Source organism: Penicillium longicatenatum (genome assembly GCF_028827895.1).
Source record: "Penicillium longicatenatum strain IBT 33135 chromosome Unknown contig_2_segment0_segment0, whole genome shotgun sequence".
Classification (NCBI taxonomy): Eukaryota; Fungi; Ascomycota; class Eurotiomycetes; order Eurotiales; family Aspergillaceae; genus Penicillium; species Penicillium longicatenatum.
The window spans coordinates 62,929-87,641 of NW_026643120.1; the positions used below are offsets into that span (position 1 = coordinate 62,929).

General features: G+C 47.4%; 9 protein-coding genes across 9 annotated transcripts; 4 read left to right on the forward strand and 5 right to left on the reverse strand.

Moving 5' to 3' along the window:
• Positions 1-1,849: 1,849 nt before the first annotated feature.
• Positions 1,850-3,812, forward strand: N7484_002538 (cytochrome P450; the record flags this gene model as incomplete). Its single annotated transcript, XM_057112958.1, has 7 exons — positions 1,850-2,048; positions 2,101-2,230; positions 2,281-2,472; positions 2,543-2,694; positions 2,772-3,016; positions 3,075-3,346; positions 3,416-3,812. 7 exons carry the CDS (start codon positions 1,850-1,852, stop codon positions 3,810-3,812), a joined length of 1,587 nt encoding a protein of 528 aa, XP_056973098.1.
• A 1,022-nt stretch (positions 3,813-4,834) lies between these two features.
• Positions 4,835-5,871, forward strand: N7484_002539 (uncharacterized protein; the record flags this gene model as incomplete). Its single annotated transcript, XM_057112959.1, has 5 exons — positions 4,835-4,882; positions 4,939-5,091; positions 5,142-5,248; positions 5,301-5,614; positions 5,675-5,871. The coding sequence occupies 5 exons, from the start codon at positions 4,835-4,837 to the stop codon at positions 5,869-5,871; spliced, it is 819 nt and encodes a 272-aa protein (XP_056973099.1).
• Positions 5,872-6,990: 1,119 nt separating this feature from the next.
• N7484_002540 (transcription factor domain-containing protein) lies at positions 6,991-8,208 on the forward strand (the record flags this gene model as incomplete). Its single annotated transcript, XM_057112960.1, has 3 exons — positions 6,991-7,275; positions 7,322-7,573; positions 7,624-8,208. 3 exons carry the CDS (start codon positions 6,991-6,993, stop codon positions 8,206-8,208), a joined length of 1,122 nt encoding a protein of 373 aa, XP_056973100.1.
• Positions 8,209-8,700: 492 nt separating this feature from the next.
• N7484_002541 (uncharacterized protein) lies at positions 8,701-9,326 on the reverse strand (the record flags this gene model as incomplete). The annotated part of the gene is made up of 2 exons (XM_057112961.1): positions 8,701-9,129; positions 9,201-9,326. The coding sequence occupies 2 exons, from the start codon at positions 9,324-9,326 to the stop codon at positions 8,701-8,703; spliced, it is 555 nt and encodes a 184-aa protein (XP_056973101.1).
• Positions 9,327-9,803: 477 nt separating this feature from the next.
• On the reverse strand, positions 9,804-11,477 carry N7484_002542 (uncharacterized protein; the record flags this gene model as incomplete). Its single annotated transcript, XM_057112962.1, has 5 exons — positions 9,804-9,985; positions 10,035-10,441; positions 10,512-10,733; positions 10,793-11,389; positions 11,437-11,477. 5 exons carry the CDS (start codon positions 11,475-11,477, stop codon positions 9,804-9,806), a joined length of 1,449 nt encoding a protein of 482 aa, XP_056973102.1.
• A 1,960-nt stretch (positions 11,478-13,437) lies between these two features.
• cpdS (uncharacterized protein) lies at positions 13,438-15,149 on the forward strand (the record flags this gene model as incomplete). Its single annotated transcript, XM_057112963.1, has 4 exons — positions 13,438-13,755; positions 13,806-14,226; positions 14,278-14,807; positions 14,856-15,149. 4 exons carry the CDS (start codon positions 13,438-13,440, stop codon positions 15,147-15,149), a joined length of 1,563 nt encoding a protein of 520 aa, XP_056973103.1.
• Positions 15,150-15,435: 286 nt separating this feature from the next.
• N7484_002544 (uncharacterized protein) lies at positions 15,436-16,851 on the reverse strand (the record flags this gene model as incomplete). Its single annotated transcript, XM_057112964.1, has 5 exons — positions 15,436-15,779; positions 15,826-16,262; positions 16,311-16,434; positions 16,493-16,625; positions 16,684-16,851. 5 exons carry the CDS (start codon positions 16,849-16,851, stop codon positions 15,436-15,438), a joined length of 1,206 nt encoding a protein of 401 aa, XP_056973104.1.
• Positions 16,852-19,468: 2,617 nt separating this feature from the next.
• On the reverse strand, positions 19,469-20,014 carry N7484_002545 (hydrophobin family protein; the record flags this gene model as incomplete). The annotated part of the gene is made up of 3 exons (XM_057112965.1): positions 19,469-19,525; positions 19,585-19,682; positions 19,738-20,014. The coding sequence occupies 3 exons, from the start codon at positions 20,012-20,014 to the stop codon at positions 19,469-19,471; spliced, it is 432 nt and encodes a 143-aa protein (XP_056973105.1).
• A 2,273-nt stretch (positions 20,015-22,287) lies between these two features.
• On the reverse strand, positions 22,288-24,580 carry N7484_002546 (uncharacterized protein; the record flags this gene model as incomplete). Its single annotated transcript, XM_057112966.1, has 8 exons — positions 22,288-22,923; positions 22,971-23,038; positions 23,112-23,226; positions 23,450-23,517; positions 23,565-23,767; positions 23,821-24,019; positions 24,155-24,457; positions 24,520-24,580. 8 exons carry the CDS (start codon positions 24,578-24,580, stop codon positions 22,288-22,290), a joined length of 1,653 nt encoding a protein of 550 aa, XP_056973106.1.
• Positions 24,581-24,713: the final 133 nt, after the last annotated feature.

A 24,713-nucleotide genomic window follows, 5' to 3' on the forward strand; every position in this document is an offset into this window, starting at 1 on the left:
GTGACAAACCTGGCGGTTTTGGCGCCTATCGCGACGCCCAAGAGATATATGGTCGGGCAGGCTGCAAGGAAAAGCATAGTGTCGTTCTACCTGGAAGCTCACACTATATGCTCTACGATAAGCCCGATGCGGTCAAGCCTGCGCTCGATCAGATTCTTCCTTTTCTCAAGAACCATCTTGGTGATGCAAAATAGATTCAGAACCCATATATTTGACAGCTGAAACCTGTGAATAAAGGTTTTCTTTCGATGGGTCCTCGGGTACGTGACCGGGGGGGGGGGGGGGGGGGGGGGGGTGATAAAAGGGGGTAAAATTTCTCTGATCTGATTTCTGACGACTTGATAATCTAAACTCATTTAGTTAGCATATTTGAAGTTTAGTTCTGGTTCCTCAATGTCTTTGTAAGGTACAGTGTATTGACATCTCAGCACATCTTCATATCTAGTCATTATCGGATATTGGCATCGCAAGACCGGTAGGGGCGTGAACGAAGAACCCAGCAGTAATTTAAGGACGCGGTATGTGTTGAGATGAATAAATCCGTGGTGATGGTTGGAGTAGGCGCAAATGAACACGCAGAGCATGGCGAGGATCAGGAGAAACGCAGCCAAGGAAGTTAAAGCTGGGCGGTGTTAGAGAATGTAGTCCAGTATTTTTTTTGGTGCTTTGGGAATGTTGGGGCTGTCTGGTGTCCCGTTCTCGTGTTCGGACATTTATTTACTTCCCCGCCCGCGCAAGCAATAAGAAACTGTCACATTGGGAATCAACCGAGGCATCGCCTACCGGCTTCTTAGAGAACGCGCCATTCTTCTCCGTCTTTGTCTTTGCACTTTTTCTTACAGTCCTCAGGAGAATGTTTCAGTGGTCCACCTGGCTTGGCTAAGGTTAAACTTTTTGATCAAAATTTGCTCAACGTTTGGTTCACTGCACTCTGCCCGTTCTCGCTTAGTAATTATTCGGTGCTGAGGATGATTCAAGGATTCAAAATGTAAAGCGTTCAAGGCTCTGTAGAAGCGCCCCAAAGTAGTCCAATTCTCCGTCATCCCCATATGATGATCAATCCCTCACTTCATCTACTCATATGTCAGACTTTTGCAGTGCAGAAGGAAAGTGTTTATCTTTAATCATAGTACACTAGAACCTATACCCGATACTAATACAGAAATACTCTGATTGAAGAAGCAGAAAAACAGGAAGCAGATAAACATAGTACATAAGGACTGAGTTGAGTGCGACAGATAGGAGAAGAGACTACGCAAGTGAAACTTAAGTAGTAAAATGGAAGGGCGTAATTCCAAAAAGGACGTTAACACTAAATTTAGCGCAAGTCCTCTTCTCCTGCGCTCGCTATCACTACATTCCGAGCCATGTCTGTCCTGCTTTAGACTTTGCTTCAGATATACCAGACCCCGCAAGACCATACGAGCTACAGCCAGGGAAGGAAGGGAAGCAAGGATATGCCGTTTCAGCAATGATAATCCCAATGGACGGGCTGAAGGAAAAAAATAAGGTCCGGAGCGAGAGATATCGCTTTAATACATTCTAGTACTTCAGTACCTCATTGATACATGCAAAAGTGCTACGTAATTCCCCTCGACCCCGCCTCAAATGCAGTGTGACCTGACAGGCCTCTCAGATAGGATTCCTCTTCGGACTAATGCATAAATCCAGCCATTTTATCAACTATAGGCTGGTTTTTGCAGCCAGCTAATCTTTGGATATCCGTGCGAACATACGACAACGTCATGGCCCCTCTTTTCGCCAGACCTTTAAAGTCAACATTTCCCAACATGTGTACCATGTCTGTATCTTAATCTGACTTGTCTTATTTCTTAATCCAGATATCATTATGGTTTCCATGCTGTGGTTCCTTGCATCCATGGTTCTCGTGGGCCTTTTTGCTTACAGCACGCAGCGAAGTCGTAAGCGCCATGATCTACCTCTTCCTCCCGGTCCTCGACCCAAACCCATCATTGGAAACCTAAGGGATCTTCCTAGCCCGGATGAACAGGACTGGCAGCACTGGCTAAAGCACAAGGAACTATATGGTAATTAGACCTCCTTGACCTAAAATACGAATATTGACCCGCGCTCAAACAGGACCCATCAGCTCACTTCGCGTGCTCGGTAAGCGTATCATCATTCTCAATGATGCTCAGCTGGCGGTGCAGCTTTTGGAAAAGCGATCTGCCATACACTCGTCGCGGCCTCAACAAAACTTCACTGAAATGTAAGAAGCGACGTTATCTCAACACAATGACGGAGGATTAATTCCCATAGGTCTGGCTGGCACAATGTTCTTGGCGCGCTCAGAAACCCAGAGCACATCAGGACTACTCGCAAGTACCTACATCGAGAAATTGGTTCAAACAATTCTGTTGCTTGTTTCAACGATGTTCAAATAACAGAAGTTAGTCGGTTCCTCCTTAGGGTAATGAATGACCCTGAAAGACTTCAACAGCACATTCGAAAGTAAGTTTTTCAGACTCAGAAGAAAAGCCCTCTCTTCCCTCAATGCTCTGCCAAGACTAATATAGAAAAGGGAAGCTGGGGGAATCGTCCTTAAAGTTGCATACGGCTACACAATCAGTCCTCATTCTCCAGACCCACTTGTTGATTTAGCCGACAAGGCAATGGAAGACTTTTCGTATGCCTTGCTCCCAACAGCATGGGCCGTCGATTTTATTCCAATTCGTAAGTTACCATAGACTAGGTCCAGTGTAAAGCTGGGCTCAAACCGTCTGTGTTCCCCTTTTTAACTATTCCACTAGTGAGATATTTGCCTGCCTGGTTCCCTGGCGCAGGCTTTATTAAAACCTGTCAAGCCTATAAGACGAGAGCAGTGGCATTTAGTGACGTGCCATACAAGTTCGTTAAGCAACAGATGGATACTAAGGCTTATGTACCATCATTCTTATCGAATCTGCTGCGAAAGTGTGACGTGGAGCCGGGGTCCGAGGAAGAAAGAATCATCAAATGGTCGGCTGGGTCACTATATGCTGGAGGAGCAGACACAGTGAGAGAAATATTGACACTGTCTAAATTCTGGATTCACAAAGCTGAGAAATTGTTAGACTGTCTCTGCAATCGCCAGCTTCTTTCTCGCTATGGCTTTTTATCCGGAGGTGCAACTGAAGGCGCAACAAGAGCTGGATTCAGTGGTTGGGGTTAATACCCTCGTACAATTTGAAGATCGAGCGAAGCTTCCATATATTAATGCGCTGGTCAAAGAGGTTCTCCGGTGGCATCCAGTCGTGCCTACAAATATTCCACACGTATCAACCCAAGACGATACTTGCGAAGGGTATCTCATTCCCAAGGGATCATCAATTGTGGCCAATATATGGTAAGCCTTTCCCTTGAATACGAAAAGACAACAGGAAATTTGGATTCTCACTAGTCTAAAATGCTTCAGGGGTTTTACACACGATGCAAATATCTATTCTGATCCCATGGCTTTTAGACCAGAGCGTTTCTTGACTGGTTCAGCGGGCCAGCCTCCAGAGCGAGACCCCCACATGCTTGTCTTCGGGTTTGGCCGTCGAGCTTGTCCCGGGCGTACTCTAGCAGACTCGAACATATTTCTCACCGTTGCACAATCCCTGAGCGTTTTTGAAATATTCAAACCGCTGAAAAGCCCAGAAGCCCAAGATTTTGACGTCAAGTTTCTCCCGGGGGTTATCAGCCATCCAGCGCCGTTCAAAGTATCTATTCAACCCAGAAGCTCGGCACATCGGGACCTGATCCAGTCCCTCGAACATTCTTTTCCGTGGGAAAACGGCGATGCTGAACTCCTTTCGAGTGTGCAATAGCTGGCGACTATCTAAAGCAACACTGCAGTCTTGTTTCGTTTCAACCTAGAGAGAGCATACGATCTACATTTTCCATTGGGTACTTGTGAGTTCATTGGTTGGATAGATTTCAACTGATAGAGCTGTTAGCCAGCAGCTTGGAAGATAGATTGCAATAGATCCTGGTGGCCTGACCTCTTGATTGCCGAGCGCCCCAAGGAGTGCCATGTTAATTCATCCACATTACCCTTGAACAATATCACCCACCTGGGCTTAAGTGCCGCATAGAATTTCCAAGTTTCCGTACGTATATCCCGATTCGCGTATATCTGAATCGCGGCAGCTGTCTGGGTCTATATACTTCGTGAAGCAGGGGTCGAAACACGGTCGCGTGCGCTGCCGCCAAGGTCATGAGATTCCACTGAAAGATTGACTCGGCTGCTTGTAGTAATCCAATCTGGCAAATGCCCCCTGATGATTCCAACCATCTTCGGGGCATGATGAGCCGAATTTTCGTCCACCTTATCCAACGACTCCAAGTAAATTACTCAACTAAACCGCCTGCGGTCGCAAAATTCTAGTTCTAGCTTTCGAGCCGTCTTGATCGCTTCCGGGCTTTTCCATTTCATTCTGCTCGCGCCCATTTCCAATCAATTCGTCAAGACACGGAATGATTGTAAATATTAGAGCGATGTGGGGCGCTGCTCATCTAGGTAAGGCTCTCCCGAAATCTCGCAAATAATTGCCCTTCGTCATGAGGCACCCAATCAACGGCCTCGACATCAGCCTGATCTGAGACTAGATAAGTAAGTGAGATCACCATTTTGCTTCAGACGCGGGGAAACATCCTTTGATCGTAGTATTTGGATGTTCGAGACTAGCTGAATAGTAATCAATGCTATGAGGTCTGGGTGACCTCGAAATATAAATAGTGCTTGCCGGCTTGACGACCTTGGGTTTCACGCAGCGGACTCAGTCGAATCTCATTGCATTGAACTATCCACCGAAGCAATCAAAACGTACTAAAACCCCCAATTTTTACCATGTCCACGTCTTCCTATCTCATAACTGGCGCCAGTCGTGGTCTTGGGGTTCGTCACTATTCAATGATTTTCTTTGATGGTTGTGAACTAACATGAATACCTAGTTCGAGTTCGTTCGGCAGCTTGCTCAGGACCCAAAGAATACAGTCATTGGCCTCGTTCGCAACAAGGCTGCAGCTGAGGCCAAGGCCAAGGAACAAGGGCTTCATAATGTTCACATGGTTGAGGCTCAGTACACCGATTTAGCATCACTAAAAGTGAGGATACTCGTCTTGAGAACGAATCCTACAATACTGATTCTATTCAGAAAGCTGCAGAAGTTGTCAAAGGTATTACCAACGGAGGGTTAGATTATCTAGTGAATAATGCCGCTATCGTCTCGCATATCAGCGAATGGAAAACATTGGGTGACTTGTGCGCGTCTGATGTTCGAAAGAATGAAGAAAACAATGCTGACGATGAGCAGTGACGACGATTTCGAGACGATGGAAAGAGACATTCGGGAATCGCTGGAAATCAACCTGCTGGGAGCTATAAAGATAATACATGCTTTTCTTCCTTTAGTCCGCAATGGCAGGGAGAAAAAGTTGATTACCATCTCCACCGGTATGGCCGATATCGACCTGATAAATGCGACAGAAGTGGCCTTCGGTAGCCCTTACGCCATCAGTAAGGGGGCTATCAATATCGCCATGGCCAAGTACAACGCTCTTTACAACAAGGATGGTATTTTGTTCCTCGCCGTTAGCCCCGGATACGTGTCAACCGAGCGGAACATAGGTATGAGTATAGATCAACCCCGATATAGCCACGACGACACACACTGAAACTTTTTCGCAGCTGAGGCAGCTCCGGCAGATGCTGACAAGGCCGCTGTCCTTGTGGGCAAATTCGCCGAGTATGCGCCGCACTTCCAGCGGCCCCTGACACCCCAGGAATCCATAAAAGCTGTCCTTGCAGTCATGCATAAAGCTTCGATCGCGAATGGAGATGGCGGTGCGTTTATCTCGCATCTAGGAAACAAACAGTGGTTGTAATTTGGACAAAACCGATGACCCAGCACTCTGCGATTTATCGTTAAAGCGGATCGGATCGCCTGGGACAAAGGTTGATGGATCATCGGGAATAAATCCACCCTCATCTATGTTGAGAATCAGGCAGATTTGAAATGGAAATGCACCCTGTGCTATCAATTTGGCGTCGAGTAGTCTCGCAAACTTAACAACATCCATCATGGCCTGGGATCCAACGAATCCATTCCAAGCACCCGCCATTCCATATATCATCCAGATTCATGATGAGCCTCTGAGTGCACTATAGCGGTCGGTTGAATCACTAGGCAACTATAACTAATTCATTGGTCAGTCAACTTAAATAGTTACCAGTCACATGACTACTAATATGGCAGCTACGATGGTCATCCTGCCAGCTCACCCTTTCCCAGACTCTTGAATTGCACGATATTGCACGAAACAAGATATTTCATCCAAGCTGCGTAAATTCAATCCTAGAATATTGTTGATTGCCTTGAGCTTTGCGTTGGAATGACTTCAGCAAAGCCGCGAGGTCCTTATCGTGTGGGAATTCCATCAAAGCGGGGGTGTTGGACATGCCGCGGTAGGATAAAATACTTTTTGATCAATCTAAATCGAGACATAAGAATCTGACTGCTCTACAGATCGAAAGATTTCTTGCGATCGAGGACGTCCAGACTGCCGAAACTGTATATCGTCGGCCCGCAACTGCCAGGGCTACGGGCTACGTTTAAGTTGGCCAACACCTGGCTCACGTAGATCCATTGAACACTCCGTCTTGACCAGCGCCGATACTGTAAGGGATACAAGTCAAAAGAGACATTTTATCAACACGTCGATGGTGAACGTCGAGCTGCTTTATTTGGAAGGATCGGAAATACTACGTAAGTGAGATGATGGCCCCGCACCGTGGATCTGCGTTGAGATTGGGTCGCTGACATTCCGGGCTATGTCTTGAATCAGGCAAATTATCACTCCATAGCACATGCATCTTTCCGCTATCGAATTTGGCGAAAGCGCAACCAAGTTTGAACGATGGGCACCACCTGGTAACATTCTGTAGGAGACAAGACTCGGATCTGTTCGGGAAGGTCGACAAAGCTGATCAGCGTCTGTGTAGTTATGACAGAGGTGGTTACCTCACTTACGCCTATCACAACTGATGGCTATAGTCTGTCGAAATTTTTGTTCCAGCTGTCGTTCTCCGATGATTCACCAGCGTCCATAGCCGTCTTACAAGCAATATTGTCCCTGGCATCTGTGTATCGCCATGGCAATGCTGAGGAGCCCCTCCGGCTTAAGGTTGCATCTCTTGGCTCTCTGAGTGCATCCATGAACCAGCGCAATATTGGAACAAGAGAAATTTATCAACATGTCGCCGTAGGAATGTTGATCTGTGCTTTTGAGGTATCTCCCTTGCTTCCAATTGCTCGAACTATACTGATAACGATAGATTTTCTTGCCATCGGAGACCTCCTTTCAATGGCCGCTATACGTATCTGGCGCCAAGAGCATGCTCCATGAGATCTGCGATGGTGGACACCCCAAGCTGATGGAAGCCGACCTTCTTATACTCTGGGTACATTATCATGATATTCTTGCAAGATTTACCTCCAAACATTGGAATACCGAGTCTGCAGAAAAGTCATCAATCTCCAAGATGCAAGGCATGGCCTCTAGCCTGGCCTCCGTAGCGGACAATCAGGTAAGCTTCGAAATCATTCTGGTTCGATCATGTGCTGACAGAAGTGACAGGTACTGGGCATTTTTGGTTGCTCGCTGGAAATGATAAATCTGATCGCCAGAATGTCGGAGATCAAGCTTCAGAGTGGATGTCCTGGAAACATACCATACGCAGAGCGAATGATTCTACGTTCCATTGAGAATGACTTGCTGTCAATAAAACAAGATACCACAAGCCTCATTGGAACGAACCCTGCGGATGATGTCAACTACGGTAGTAGAATGTCCCAGTTATATCGATTGGCAGGCCTGATCTATTATGAGCGTGTTCTGAAAGACTCCTCCACTAGTCTGCAAGTGACCAGATGGTCTGATGAAGCCTTTGACATTATGCGGCAGTTGAAAATATGCGATCGCCCCTTTCCACTGTTCTTCGTAGCATGTGAAGCGCATACTGATGAACAGCGGGACGTTATTCTCTTTCTCTTGGAAAGAACACAAAAGGCGTCCGGTCATCGAAGGATGCACGTTGTTAAAGGGATGATTGAACTGATGTGGGTGCAACTTGACCTTGTGTCAGATCTTGGAGAAACTAAATATGTTGATATGTTGAATGTCGTTATTTCTTCGAACAAATCTCTGCCGACACTAGCCTGATTCTCTCAACCAGCCTGTCGGGAATGTCAGTCTTTGCCACCGATCTGATTGAACGCAAAATCCCGGGAAGCAAGCTACAAGAAGCGGTTGGAGATTTGGAAAGCCGTTTGCAGAGGATAGGCTAAGCCAGCGGCATCCTCGTTTGAAATACAATATAGTCTATAAATCTCCGATATGAGAGCAAGAGACATGCTATTTGGTGTTACTAGTTGCTAATTAAGTAACCTCATCTGTCTTCTGGTAATTGTAACCAGGACCCCTTTAGTAAATCAATCACTTGAGGAGCTTGAGGAGCTTGAGCTTGAACTCGAACTCGAGCCTGAACCACGACGCTTGTGATGCTTATGATGTTTGTCTTTCTTATGTTTCTTGTCTTTCTTTTCCTTGTGTTTCTTGTGGTCCTTGCTGTATCCAGGAAAGTAATCATATTAGCAAAGATTTTCCAAGTGATTTGGGGAAGGGGGGTGGGAAGTCATCACCGCCAAATCTAACTCACATTTCATGGGTTGCCATGTTCATTCCTACTGCACCTAGTACTGCACCACCCGCGGTCCCAAGGAAACCACCGCCCATTTTATGGCCGGCAAATCCACCTGCAGCACCCCCCAGTAGCGTAGATCCAAGTCCTCTATCACCCTCAGGGCCTCCAGGACCAGCGGCATAGCCCGGTGGATGTTGATGTTGCATGTCACCCCCATAATATGATGCGCTCTCGCCGTTGCTTTGGTGCTGCTGATTTGGAGTGTAGGGCAAGTGTCCGCGATCTTGACCAGAGAACTGTGGAGGATACTGGTAGTTGGTACCAGAATCTACAGGCTGGGGGGCTTGCGGGTATTGTTGGCCATAGGTAGCCGAGGAAGCAGGATATCCTTGGTGAGTCGCGGCCTGTTCACCATATGGTGGCTGGTTATACTGTTGTGGCTGGATGGTTGAATATTAACAATGGCCAACACAGGAGGCAAAGCAACCATCAGTCTCGAGCTTATACTCACTGTGGGGTTGTAGTATTGTTGCTGGGGTAGACGGTCAGGTTCCTGGTGGGGCGGATAGTAACCTTGGCCCTGCTGGCCATAGTAAGCGTCGCTATGATTATTCGGTGGCCCAGTATAATTGGACATGGTGGGAGTGGTTGAGGAAGGGTGGAATAGAATGAAAGAATCAACGAAAAAATGACTGATGGACGATTTGATGATGATCTGGGAAGATAATAAATATCTTGTCCTGCGGATCCCCGGAAATGAGCACCGCCTCATCCGTTCCCCTCAGGGGGCGCAGGATCAACAACACAGCCTCATCTCGTATTTCATGGAATGATGTGGCGTTGGCTACCTTTGTGAGGCAGTGCGCTAAGTAACTTAGCAAGGTACAACGTCTCTTTTGTCAGCGCATTTATGATTTACTTTACATCCTTATCCTGGTGTCAACTCGATTCTTCCTTCCGCCCCACAATCGACACTGAATGCCAACGTGCGAAGCATAATTTTAAAGTCTTTGATACATGCAGCCTCGGGCATTTAAACACATGGGCGGACTATACTTAGATATTAAGCCCTGCGTTCCCCCTGGATCGGTTCTCAAGAAAATGTAATCAGCTCTCATTTCACGGCCTTGTAGCAAACTACAGTTGTGCCATCGGAGAGCACCTCGTGTTCTGGAATCAAGCGGTATTTCCCGATCACAGGAAGAACCTTTCGCCATATTGCCCAATAGACAACTCCCAACAATAGTATGACTATACCCACCACAGAGGATAACCAGTATGGAAGAGACGTATCGCCTACAAATTCAATTAGTGTCATCTCCACCGAAGCATCTCTCCAACTCACCTTTACCACCGGGCGGCCGCACGAATGGGGCAACGAGCTGAAATGCCTGTCCGACCATGAAGAAAAAGGCCACGGGCCACCAAACGCGGAAGGGTCGATCCACAAGCGGAGCCGTCCATCGAAGGTAAAAGAGTCCAACAACGACCAGGAAGTCGATCACGCTAGCTGGATAACCCTCAAGGTCCAGAATAAAATCGTAGGCATCGCCGAATGGTATTGCAATGATCACAATAAATGATGGAATGAAATGCAGCAGCAGTCCAGCTGAGGGTGAGCCAAAGGGCCAGTTCGACGCCCAAAATTTAGGAAACGGAATTACGCCTTCTTTAGCCAGCTCCTGATTGACCCGGGCTTGGGCAAATGTAACGGTCAACACATTACCAAAGGCAGATATAGCCACCAGGGCACTACATCTCCCGTTAACAAAGAGAAAACCTCTAGAACCTGGGATCTAGATAATTGAAATTGAGTTCTCACCTTAAGGTACGCTCGGCCGCCGAGCCAAACACCTTCCCCATAAAAAACGAAGCAACTGTCGTCCCGCTATTCGCAATCTCCTCTGGAGTGGCTGCCGCGTAATACGCAACATTTGCCAGGATGTAAAGAACACCACAGATTGATAGTCCGATGGGCGCAGCGATCTTCACTGTGCGCACAGGATTGCGAATTTCGTTCATAACGTATGCTGCATTTGACCAACTAGAGATTTAATCCAGTCAGCCGGGCGCTTATATCGCCAATGTCAACTGTCGACATACCCTGAGAATGAATTCAAAACCTTGAAAAGTGCGATAGCGTAAAGGTTACTGGACGTTGCTGAGCCCGCAAAGGAGTCACGGAAGCTGGAATATGGATCTGGAATACTGGACACATGCCCACCGAGTACGACCCAGCCAGTGATGACAATGAATAGCAAAAGAATGACTTTGTACACACCAAGGACATTCATGCCTCGAACACCCCAGTTGGGTAGCAATGTATGCAACATGGTGATGAACACAATCACGGCTATTGCGACTCCACGCTCTTCCCATTCCGATGCTTCCTTGCCAGCTGCCACCCAGACATACGACGCGAAAACAACGCAGCCCGACGCTGTGAAGCCCAATGCCACGGCTTGGACGGCAAATACAATCGTAATCAACAGCTTAGGTTGACGATACACAGCCTCCAAGTAAACCTTTTCTCCGCCACTCCGTGGGATCATGGAACCCATCTCAAGCCAGACACAAAGTCCAGCAGCAGCCAGAAGGAATCCCAAGACCCAAAGAAGTAGCGCGGCACCCACACTCCCGACACTCTCCGTAACCGACGAGGGCGTGGAGAAAATGCCAGTTCCAATAATGCGGCCCACACTGTCATCTCAGTTACTTATGGTTCATGATCTGAGTCATCAACATACATTAGAAAGATTGTCGAGAATGTACCAAGATGCCGGCCCATCCCCCCGCGTGTATACTCCTCATAATTTAATTGCCATGCCTTCGCCGTAAACTGTCGATTCCCCACATCAATTGATTCTGGATTACTTGGCTCGTTCATAGGCATGGGGTTCCCTTCACCCCCCTTTGTTTGGTTGCGCTTGTCATCTCTAAGCCGGGATGTCGCGATGGCAGAAATTAATCAGACAAGACCAGGTTGAAGAAAGGAGGTTGAATGATCTGATCTATATTATAGCTACGCTGCCCCGCAACTCAAAATCAGCAAAGTATTTGTTTTGTTGTTATCAGCGCCATTATCGCGTGATTTGGTGTTATCGCTCCTTAAACAGAATTCTGGGGCCGGGCGCTTGACGTCCATCCCAGCCAATCTTAGTGGCCGGTGGCGATATCTGCGTTCTGTTCCACAAGATATCTCCTGTATCACTTGCGGTAGGCACAAGCATAGCACATTCATGCTACGCTCATCGTCGCCATTTGGAGAGAATAAATAAAAATCGTCAAACGCAGCAAAACTTTTCCTCCATTCCCCAACAATCCACTCTCCTATGTGTGGCGGAGAGCTTCAAAATTACATTCACCTAGTCACGCGCTCATAAGAAAATACCGCTAGTTGCCTGAAGGTTTTCGCTAAATATCCAAGCAATAAATTTGAGTTTGGGTGATTCACTGATCGTTCCGCGCTCCGCGCGTCCTCGATACAAGCAATCGTGGCGGCCTTGGCATTGAATCCAGAGTGATTCCGCTAGCTTGAAAGACCTTCGGAATGAGCCCGGTCGCACTCTATCTACTAATTCTACGCTAAGGGCTCGGTTGCATTGCTTCGGCCCTGGGGAGACATTTCCTACTCTAGTCAAATTTCAGGGCGTTTATACGGAAGTAGTCAAAATCCCCATCGATATTCAAAGCCGAGGCATCTTGATTACTCAGTGCCATTTCGAGATCGGACATGCAATAATATTCCCGGGCTTCGGGCTTTGTTGTGTAAGGCAAGGGAAAGCAATAGCTATGAGGGTCTGCAGCTTGAACGGATCCGTTCACGTTGCTGTCTCTGACCCTGCCTCTAGAGAAGCATCCGCCAGAAGCCCAGCGCTCAGGGTGGGGGGAGGCCTTTCTATAAGTAGGGAATCTAGTGTGACTGTGATATGGTTATTCATGGATTAGCTTGGGCGAGTGGGGGGGTCCCTTGGGAGAATGAAATTTGGCAGAAGTATATGACCCCGCACCGCATTCGTGGCCAGAGCTTCCAAGACTCAGACTAGAGCCCTGCAAAACCCAAGATCTTGAAGACGCCAAAGGCAGGCTGCAGAGCTTCCAGAGTCTAGATCAAGGTTCAATTTGAGATTGGTGCTTCAGCAGTCACTGTTTACGTGAATCATGTTTGCACTGTTTGTTTGTAGTCCTCTCAATCGGATCTCGACCCTTATCTTTCTTCTTCATTACTTTAGATTGCTTTTATGCCCAGTTCAGCTCTTCTTACTTGTCATTCGCCTACGCACCGAAGAAATGTCTCGCTTTATGTCGCGATCTCGGAGAAGCGGCGGGGTGTTGCGGGATACACGGCCGTACGCAGGGATTCTCTCGATGGTAGCCTGCAATTGGGCCAGGACTCCGTCGGCGTGGGGATCTCTTCAGGGCACGAACTCAATTTTGGAACCATGACCCCATCATCTATCATGTAACCTTCCTAGTTGCCCTTGGCTAGGTTACAATCTATCTCCTGCCGCTAGAAAACCCCGCTTGGCAGGGTCCAATTGGGGCGCGATATTGGCGATCTGCAAGCAAATTAATGATGGAATCTCTACTCCGGAGAGGTCCAAAACGATCTCCATCAGTGGCTTAAGAACAACGAAAGTCAATAAAATAGACGGAATGGTCTGTCTTGCGACTCCATTGTCCCTGCAACAACTTTTTTCTTTTTTTTTTTTTTTCCTTTTTATTGTTGAGCTAGAAAGGGATTTGAAATGCTCTTTCTCGCCTCCTTTGCGGCAATTCTGCTGACCACCACGGTCGCTGCGTTGCAGAGCCCCCATCGCAAGGCAACATCTTTAAGAAACTCCCCCAAGTCTCTGCACAAGAGAGAAGCAACGCATGCAATTTCGTCAGAATTGAGTTATTTGAATAAAAAAACCGAGAAATTTCTTGTCAACGGCACAAACTTTCCACAGGTGCCATTTGACATAGGTGAGAGCTACTCTGGGCTCTTATCCAACACTCCTCATGGCAATTCAAGTCTGTTCTTTTGGTTTTTTCCTTCCAGTAATCCTGCTGCCGATCGAGAGGTATGGAATGATCAAAATGTCCGTTTCTTGGCCGATGCTTACTGTGTTAGATCACCATCTGGCTGAACGGTGGTCCTGGGTGCAGCTCTTTAGATGGGTTACTCCAGGAGAATGGACCTTTTCTGTGGCAGTCTGGGACGTATGCGCCCGTTCGAAATCCTTATTCTTGGACAAACCTGACCAATGTTGTCTACATTGACCAGCCAGCCGGGACTGGCTTGTCTCCTGGACCGGCGACCGTGCAGGATGAGATTGATGTTTCCAATCAATTCAATGACTTCTGGAGAAGGTTTATTGAAACATTCAGCATGCAAGGCTACAAGGTTTATATCACTGGAGAGAGCTACGCGGGACAATACATACCCTACTTGGCAGCTGGAATGCTGGATCAAAATGACACGACCCACTTCAATCTCAAGGGTATTCAAATCAATGACCCATCCATCAATGACGATAGCGTGATGATTTATGGTGAGTCTTGGGCTAAGGCGATAAACTGTCCAAGCTGACGAATTGATGTAGCCCCTGCGGTCGCGGCGTTGAATTATTTTGACCGTGTTTTTGGCTTGAATGATACATTCATGACCGATATAAACCGGAAATCTGAAATTTGTGGATACAACAAGTTCCTTGAAGCAGCTTTAACTTTCCCACCGCCAAAGGACTTCCCGATTGCCCCAGAACCATACAAAGATGGCTGTGATCTATGGGACCAGATTGTGAAGGCAGCAACCTACGTGAATCCGTGCTTCAACATGTATCACCTGACAGACTTCTGTCCTTTCTTGTGGGATGAAATGGGCTTCCCCTCGCTGGCCGGTGGTCCGAACAACTATTTCAACCAGACTGCTGTCCAACAGGCGCTCCATGTTCCCATCACTGACTACGCAGTTTGTGGTGGCGACATTTTTCCGAACGGTGATGGATCAGTCCCCAGTGCGCTAGGCCCACTCCCAAGTGTTATTGAACGCACCAATAACGTAGTTCTGGGCCATGGATGGCTTGACTACTTGTTGTTCATGAATGGTAGCTTGGCTACAATTCAGAATATGGTAAGTGATTGTTGAGAAGTTGATTTTTCCTTGTCCTAACATGTTTAGACATGGAATGGCAAGCAGGGGTTCCAGCACGCACCGACCGAGCCGCTTTTCGTGCCATATACCGATGCCTTGAATGCAGACGCCAATGGGAATGTACAAGCTCCTTATACTGCTGATGCGGGCGCTGGAATCTTGGGAACTGCCCATACAGAGCGCGGCCTCACATTCTCCACCGTTTACGGCTCCGGGCACGAAATCCCGCAGTACGTTCCTGGTGCCGCTTACCGACAGCTTGAGTTTCTGCTCGGCAGAATCAAGAATCTCCAGGAAAGGGGCTCATACACAACTCAGTAGCTGCTCGTACGGACGCATATCACTCTTGAACGCGAAACCTAAGGTAAACTTACAACGTGAGCCCTGATCATCGGCAATTAGTCAGTTGAAGTGAATAATATACAAATGTCAGACCAAAAAAATAGAATGCCAAAACAAAAACAAAGATAAAATAGTAATCAAAGTTGCTCATCGGTTTTTGCAGTCTATGAACACTTCCATAAATTTCATGCAGATGTATATGGATACACTAGAGTCTCACAATGGGGATAAAGCTGTAGAGCGAAATACGAGAACTTCTTGAAAGTCACAGCTTTTCGGCAGGCTCTTCACCATCTTCCATCGGAACTGCCTCAATGACCGACTCCATGGCCGAGTTCGAATTCCAGATCTCATTTATCTTCAAGCCAACACTGGCCAGAAGATCAAACCACTGCTTTTTTGATCGCTCAACACCTGCTCCAATGCTCATCATCTGTATGTCCATGGCGGATTGCATTCGTGGGACATTTGTGTCGGGGAGAACAAAGTCGACGATGATGATGCGCGAATATTGGGCATTCATGGCAGAGATAGTATTCAACAAGATCCGTTTGCAAACCCTATCGGGCCAGTCATGGAAGATTGCTCTAAAGTAGTATGCTCGGGCGCCTTTGCAGGTCAGTAAAGGACATAATAGTCAGTGAGGAGACCTTACCCTTGACTGGCTGCGGGTCGAGGAAGCTATATGCTATATTTTCTATTCCTTCTCTGTCGACATTCTTCACCATCTTTGGAAGATCTTGGAGGATGAGTCGCCCAGGGAGGCTGGCGTATCGGGCATGGAGACTTCCCAGATCATGCCCTTCATTTCCACCGACATCAACAAGAAACGCAACTTCCGGTGAATATATGGCCCCATCAATCAACCTTTCTAACGGGTATACTTCGAACCAATTGGGCTTGCCTTCACGTCGACTGGACATGTATGAGTTAAAAAGAAACTGATGCTGCTTGTTCTCAGCAAGCCATTCGAATTGGCTTTTGCCCACGGCCCATTGCATTGGGGACTTTGAGTATTCCTCTGGGTTGATATGGTTGTTTAGACGGAGGTATTCGGGAAGTTTGGATAGGGCCGGAAGTGTCAGATCGTATCTGGTATTGTCAGTGTGAGACAAGCAAAGACATCGATTGAAATCTTACATGCATGGGACCCCATCTCGCCCGATCGGTTTGGTCATCGCGAGAGTCTTATCAGTGAAACGGTATATTTCCGCCTCTACGCTGGAACAAAGCCCCAGGGAAGTCATCACCCGCATCAGGCGAACTTGATCATTTTGATCAGTACAACATCATCATTCAGGGGATTATGGATAGAGACTCACCAATGAGCCTTCTATCGGCCCCAGTGTGCAGGGCTATGTCTGACGCGGAGAGGCCTTCCTGCTTTGGGCTACCGACAAGAAGGGGAAATATCCCGAGATCAACCACCGTCCTCAAAGCCGCATTTTCCGGAGGCTATGGGTTGAATTCAACGTTAGTCTTCGCCCGGTCAATGTTTGAGGTCATCGCATACTTGGTATATCAAACGCAGGATTGTCTCAGTGGGTGTTTCAACAAGTAGCTTGAGTTCATCGATAAGTTGAAGAAGGCGCGCATGACCATGGCCAGTAGAGGATGAGTCTTGGAAGGCTTCTGTTTTAATCTGATCGACTAATGAATGTATAGAAGAAGCAATCGACATTTTGAACTGTGGTGTTTGATAAGGCAGGGGTGTGGAAAGTACGACACAGAATTTTGCTGTAGAGCACTTCACAAAGGGAGTGCAAGAAGCTTTTATACCCTACTCTCTTATAATCGAGACGGTGCGAATCAGCAGCTCGGTGCGAAAGAACGATTCCGATTTCGGTCGAAACACGGGCTGGACGATTCTCAGTCGCAAACACCGTCGATCCTTGCTCCTTAGTTTTCACGGCAAAGCAGAACCCAACTAACGTTTTGTCTCGGGAACTTTGTCCAGGTCTCCACTGTGCGCGAAATCTGATAAGATCAGACTGATCCGGCTTATCTGATTGCGGCTGGCGCGCAAAACCTTGGCACGACACGATGATCGTCATGACATGATGACTAGCCCGTGCCTTCCGTGCCCCTTGGAACTCAAACGTACCGTCGAGTGGGGCGGAACAAAAGTTCATTGGCACGAGGTATTCCATCAGATGCGTACCTATTCCAGAGAAATAGGTCCGGTTCCACCAGATTCTACTGCTTTGCGCGGGCTTGACAGGCTGAGCTCCCACCTCTGAGCTTTGACGGAAGACCAAGAAATGCCATGCTGCACTACAAGCATTGACTCTTCATAGGAAACATCGCTTCATGCGTGAATTAGGTACAAAATATTGTCAGCGATTCAGCAGGAAACAAAAAAGAGGGATAACCACGCCACCGACTCCACCCTTGCCCGTCTTCACCGGTCTCGCCCTTTGTCCAAAACGCTATCTTGGTGATCATCATCCTGCATCCTGTCTAGTAATGCGATAGAATAGAAGTATGGAGACACCGGTGCCACCATGATCAGGGAAGCGACAATTTGACCTAAATTTGAATGGAACTTGGGATGCGGTAGCTGGCATCGATGGCCATGGAGCAAAAGACGCCGCCATTCGTCAAATGCATACAGATCATTCATCTATTGCTCTACTTTTCTTGGGTGCGGCCTCGACCTTTCAATTCTTGGAATACAGGAAGAGGCCATTGAGATTTACCTTGCGCCGGTGTGATTACGGCTAGCTGTACTCTATTATCTATGTCTTTTACAAAGCTTTTTGAGAAACAAACAAGGAGAGAGGTTTATTGATCAGTGATCATCAAAGAACTGGAAGAATCGTCATGAATTGTTTCAGTCTTGGGGGTCTTCGTGCACGTTAACAAAGGCTCACCACATGACCTTATGATTCAAATACTGTGCCCATGAATTCTATTTACATCGCTCGATCGGAGATTCTAAGACAACAAGAAGAAATGTCTGATAGGTATCTAGCACAACCCCAACGTCTCAGATGAAGAACAGCGCACCCCACTTGCCATGAGAGTTCTCCAAGAATTCTAGCACCGCCCCCCGGGCCCACTGCAAAGCTTGTCCTACTTGGCCCTTCTCTGATCCACGCATCTCCCGTGTTTTTTGTGGGTCTTTTGAATTGCCGATGACATCGTGATTGCCGCGAAAGGAATACCAAATGGCAGTAGTTACCGGGATCATCAGCTGGTTAATGGCTCATAGCCGATCTCAATTTTTGTTCTCGGATCGGCGTTTCCAAATTTTCATTTAGCCAGAATGCGGACTGAGTCGGTGCTTGATCCTTGGACTTTGGGGTGATTGTCTTACATCATGTGGCTGATTCACATTCAAACACCCTATACCGAAGCGCAATCGTGCGCTTATAACAAGTCAAACACATGATTAACCCTCAGAACCAGTCCGAGTTTTTTCAACAATCAATGCTCAAGCACCGCGGCGTTGGACTCTTGTTTCACGACGACTCTATAAACCGTCATCTCTGCCGCATCTCTTCCTTCGTGGTAATAAGATATAATTCAATTCAATATCCCGTTTATCCTGACAACTTAAAATCCATCCTGATTATATCGCCACATTAGAGGCTGGACAAGACGCAATTTTGAGTCCTGATGCTAGTCTCTCTGCAGAGTCAATCCGGCCGATAGTTATTAATGTGCGTATATTTGACATTCAAATAGCCAGATATCCGTGGGACAGGATACGAGAGAACACAGGTTTCAGGCCAGACTGCCAGGTGGCCGAAGGCCGGCAAATGTATGCCACTGGAAGGATGATGTCAGCCCATCAATGGATGTGCGAATACTTGCCTTGTGCAAGATTTGGGAAGCAGTTGGGATTACTTTGAGAGGATTCTGCCTTGCCTTTTCAGAATTCGATTCAATCGTAGCCGAACATTGCGTTAGAAAAGCGAGAGTCTCACTTTGTTCCCCCTTTCCCATTTGCTTATGATTGTGTGTGAGTGTTATCTTTTAACTCTCATCGATATCTATTCCGATGCCGATAGAATCAGTGGTCGTCATTGCCATTCGTGGGTGAGCTACGCAATTTCAACTTGGTAAACGCAAGGGTCTCATATTAAATTAAAAGCTAGGTACATAAGATGTCCCAGAAAAAGGTGACAAACGAAAGTTAACGACCGACACAGTGCGCTAAGATAACAATTCCAAACCGGTCATGCTAATCTCATTGCACTGGAAAAACTGACCCTTGTCGGGGCAATGCAATGTACATGTATGTACGAGATTTCCATGTACTAGGCTTCCTTGGAGGGAAAAGCTCTGGTAGCTTAGAGGAGGGAGCCCAGAGCGATACAGGGAAGGGCGACTCCGACAACGTCGTTGTTCTGTTTATGAGGTCAGTGTGTGATCTTGTATGCAGAATAAGCGGCGAGGAGTAACATACGGCGTTCGACCCGGTGTTCTGGCAGCAAGCAATGTTCTGCTTGCACTTCTGGTTGATAAGCTGGTCGACACCACCTCCAACAATGTTGAGAACAGGGACTATGAGAGCGTGAGAGCATGTTCATTATTACAAATTTCACACAAGAAGTCATACCGTTGAGGCTGAGATCGTTGCACTGCTCGCCGATACCTAGGCCCTGGGCCAGAGCACTCTGCGCAACACCTGCCAGTGGCCCGGAGTTGTTGGTGTTGATGTTTTTGTTGGTGGTGTACTTGTTGCAGCAGTTGACCTTGGCGTTGTCACCGCACTTGGCCTGAGCCTGGTTAATGGTCATATCCTTGGGAATAGACTGGATGTTGCCTTCGCCTCCCGGCTGGGGCAGAGCCATGGCGGTGGCAGCGAGCAAGAGAGCAGTGGCGAAGAACTTCATTTTGGCGGTTGGTTTAATGCGTAAAGCGAAGAATCAGAGTCAAAAAGTCACTGAAAGCGAAAGAAGGAGTTCTGGGTTTGCTTGAGGAGATTGAGCTGGATGATGAAGAAGTTTTCCGGAGAGGAAATCCTGAAGGCTTTATACCTGAGGATAGGACCCTTAATTGTCACTTCCGATCCCTGATATGTTTTCTTTTCTTTTCCAGTTGGACTCATCTCTTCGTGCTGCATCTAGGTATCGCACCGCAGACCCTGAAAATCGATAGACTTGGCAATCCTGCTAGCGTGACATAATCGTAAAATATTGGTCTTTGGTGGCCACTGAAGGCCCTTCCCACTTGTGGTTCCCTGTTTGGCGTGGTACATGTTCAACACGAGCGCTGGCGCTGCAGCGGAGGTCACAGCGGTTCCTGTCGATCACTGACGAGAGTAGTGAGAAATTGAGGTCAGCGTATTCGCGATTGGTCCCCACGAACGCCCAAGGCAACGCGGGTTGCACAGGCAGACCAGCTATTGAAAAATTGCTGCAGCTACTTTCTTTTCATTAAGATCGGCGTTTCCTGCAGGGGCAATATTTGCTTCTTCGGCGATATGGGCTAGCAGAACACGAGTGTCCGATCGGCGGAACACATCACTACGGGGCAGCGGGAGCATCCGTGAGTTTAGTTGACTGGTTCATCGCGTAATTTGGAATCAGGCCTCGTCTCGGCACCTGCATTCCACTTTATATCACATCGACTATCGAGGGAAGATCGCTGGGTCTTGGGACCCTGATCGCGAGCAGCTTCCTCCGATCGTGGCCAGCTTTTCTTGTTTCTCGTTGGCCTAAACTTCATGTTTTCTTTTTATCGTATTTGCTGAATTGAGTTTTCACTGCCAGGTCCAGGGCAAGGCGGACCTATTTACGTGATGGCTTTGACGATCTTTTCAGAAATGGACAGCTCGTCACACCTCGCCAGTGGCAAGAAAAGGAGTCTGCATGATCAGCCAACTTCTTCCCTATCTAGATAGAGAGCCAGATGAGACCTCGGATCGAGCCAGCTACGGCCATGAATCAAGGCAACGTGGGAACTAGCAAAGTCTCGGCCAATGTGAGCTGAGCGGGACTTAGATGATTTCCATGGGCCCCCATCTCCCCATCGAGACACACTCTTCAACTTACCGGGGCTAACTATCAAGTTCGCCAAATGAAATGTGTATCCAGCCCATAATTCTAGGCCCATCCTCCGTATGCATCAAAGGCCAATCTCGGGATTCTTTTGGGAAGACCTTGAGTAGAAGCGTCACGGAACAGTGAACCTTAGAACTCTCCACCAGCTTTTCAGAGTCTCGCCCGGACTATATCTAGTCCATGTCTTCCAAGGTTATTCGTTCCTGGGCTACTACCAGTCGCGTCTTCGCCAGGTCTTCCAATGTTGTTTTTTACCCTGAATACTGTGAATAATAGCAATCAATATCCATGCTCTGGTGGCTTGAAGCCCTGGAGATTGAGGCTCCCAAGGATCATCAACCCTTTCTAAGTTAAATGTTCTGTACTTCTATCTATAAAGGTCGCTATAAACGCGTTCAAGGGTCAATAATACTTTCAGGCCTGTTTGAGGTTTTAAATATCTTTAACACGATATGGATCTTGCGGAAAGAAAAAACGCGAGTCCAGCTGGACTTTCCCCAGGTGCCCACGTCAAGACGCCCATGGATGTCAGTAGCTTATACCTACCTAGGTATCCTATGTAGATATGTGTCTCCTTAGCAAGGTTCCAGCCCTTTAAGGTCCATGGAAAAGTTCAGACTTTCGTTCCAGACTTCCAAGATCTAGAGGTTAGTATGATTTTTTTGGTACATTCTCGACTTGGATTTTCAAACGTTGCCTATGTGGTTTGATAAATAAACCCTGGGGGTAAGTAGGTACCTAGTCAACTCCTCATGTTGCATGTTGGAAAGTGTCAATTATATATATCTACATCAATCCTCCACGTGCAAGTAGGCTAATCGGCAGTGCAGCGAGTCTAAGGTTCACCCAGGGCTAAACCTTGCGTCGACATCACTATTCACATTTGAACACTAGGTAAGTTGGAATAGATATAAAAGCAAGCAGTGTTCTCTTTCACCCCAATACCACTTGACTCAGTCATTAGAGCCGACCCTCGGAACGGGAAGTCCTCAAGGGACAAAAGAAGCAAGCATGCAATGCGACCGCAAGAAATTCCATCACACTCCAAACTTCCCCCCTTCAGGTATGGACAGATACGCACAGCCGTTATAGTCGCAATTGTTCTAATATTTTCCATTAGCACCACCTTCCCATTGCTCACTTTGAATCAAACAAACCTTGGACACCTCTGTCCCCCACCAATTGAAATGTTTACTCGCTCCCGTGCAAAACACCGTCAAGAAAATCAAAACCCCCGCAACTCCCACCGATGAATCAAGCGCCGAACTGAGAACGAAGTTATATTTGGCCCACCACGAAAAGGGTCGCTTCCGAATCAGCCAGCCAAACGTGAGACCAACCACCGCCCAGCTACCATAGTTCATGCCTGTTGCGGGTGGAAGATAATTCAACCCCCCGAGGAACAAGGGGATGTGCACCTTCTTCCATAGCGAGTTCGGATACCGATGACTCAGGAAATACACCGGAACAGGGAGAATCGCGCCGATGATGAAGAAATACAGCAAGGCCGAATACCCGATCTGGTTCGAAAAATACCGTCGTGGCCCGATCGCACCCCAAATCAGCGAAGTATTGAAGTGCGTGGTCGAGTATGGGCAACTGAATCCATTAGAAGCGGCACTGGTGCAGACCCCTGCAATATGGTTTAGAGCCCAATTTAGGGCACCAAGGGAGGAAAGTGTTCCCATGACCATGCCAACGCATTGTACCAAGAAAAGCTGCCGTTGGGGAATCTTGATCTATAATTAGTGACTGCAGGCGACTGAAAAGTGGGAAACCGTCTTACGTGGCAATAATAGGCAAGCTTCATGTCCTGAGCGAAGTATAATCCTTTGATGGTACTAATATACCCAACTACACGAGGCGTGGAGATCAGTCACATTCCGGGTTGAAACAGGGCCAAAGTCGAAGATCCGCAGGGACATACTGTCGAAGAACCAAATGTTTGCAAGTACCTTGCCAGGGAAGACAAAGCCCGCGACAATCCGACAAAAAATATCAATGTTGATCTTGAGGTTTGATGTGGCATACACAATGGCCAGCTGCGAAAGTCTTAGTATTGTCAAATACTAATTTGAAAGTGATTAGCCTGTTTAGCGGAGAAGAAGTTCATTGTCCCCATACCTTTCGAACTCTGAAAGGGAAGATAGCCGGTATTTCACACATTTGTGTAATAGCAGGCCACGGCAACAATCCAGATCCAAAATACAAGGGATACAAAGACATTCAGAATGGCCCACGACGGGATGAGTCAGAATGGCCCACGACGGGATGAGTCAGAATGGCCCACGACGGGATGAGTAATGGAGAACCAACATAAGAAACCTGACTCCCTGGACGATGTTAGCTCTACACGGAAAAACAATGGACACAAGCGTACAATCAAACGTGATTGGGAGAAGGCCCATGCCAGAGGTCATTCCAAACAACTGATTTATCACTTTATCTTTCGGAGCAATCCAACAGGGGAAGTTTAAGGTGCTCAGGGCCGGAAAGATGAAATCAGGGAACCAGTACCAGCAGAAAGAGACGGTGCCTGCAATTGTGAAAAATGCATACCGAGACATTCTCCAAGTGTTGAAACTAGTTCCATATTAGTCTGACGGTCGTCTATTCAAACATTAGGCCTTATTCACCTCGCTTGAACTTCACCCTGGCCAACATCGTGCAATGTGGTGGCGAGGGCAGTGACGCTGAGCACACCCGGCCAGATCAGGTTCCTCGGCACCACCACGATGGCACGGAATAGACCCGCCAAACAAAATCCAAAAAGGAATGTAGCGAGGGTGATCATGATTTGAAAGCCCCAGCCAGCTTTGTAGCCATAGAACATCTCTTGTTCAGTCAGTACGTCGGCTCCAAGGCGCACATACACACTGAGGTTTTACATGATATAAATGAGCACATGCTCCTGAATTAAGACAGAAACAGTTAATCAACCGAAGAGGGAGAGATGTAGGAGAAAGTTACTTGCCTTGGTGTTGAATGGCCCTGGGTTAAGGCTGAATGACCAAGCCCCCAATGGAACATTCCAATCTGGTAAAAGTTTCTCCCATACTTTTCCCAGAGGATAGGCTAATAAGAGGACGACAGAGGCAGAGATTGTGACGGATGGCGTGCGTAAGGTATATAGGGTGTTCAAGCCACTGACAACAATGCAAAAGATGATCGCGAGCGACCACATTCGCAGTGTGAGGACGGGTTCGGTAGGATCATTTTCGCCGAGGCCTATGCCAGCTGCCCGGAGGACTTGAATCTGGGATTCGATTTCGTCTAGGGAGCTGTCAGAATGGAGGGTAATTCTCAAAATTCGGAAAAGGGATATCCAGGCCTACCATCACTCGTTCCATACGGCTCATGAATGTCGTTCTTGATATCAACGTTTTTTGCTTCCATATCGATTCGGTTAGAATGGCATGAAATCTAAAGCTCAGGGGTTCGGATCAGATAAATAGGCATCAGATAAATTGTCGCAGTAATCAGATAAGATTCGGTCAGGGTCCACACTTGTAACTTGGCATTTTCTTTT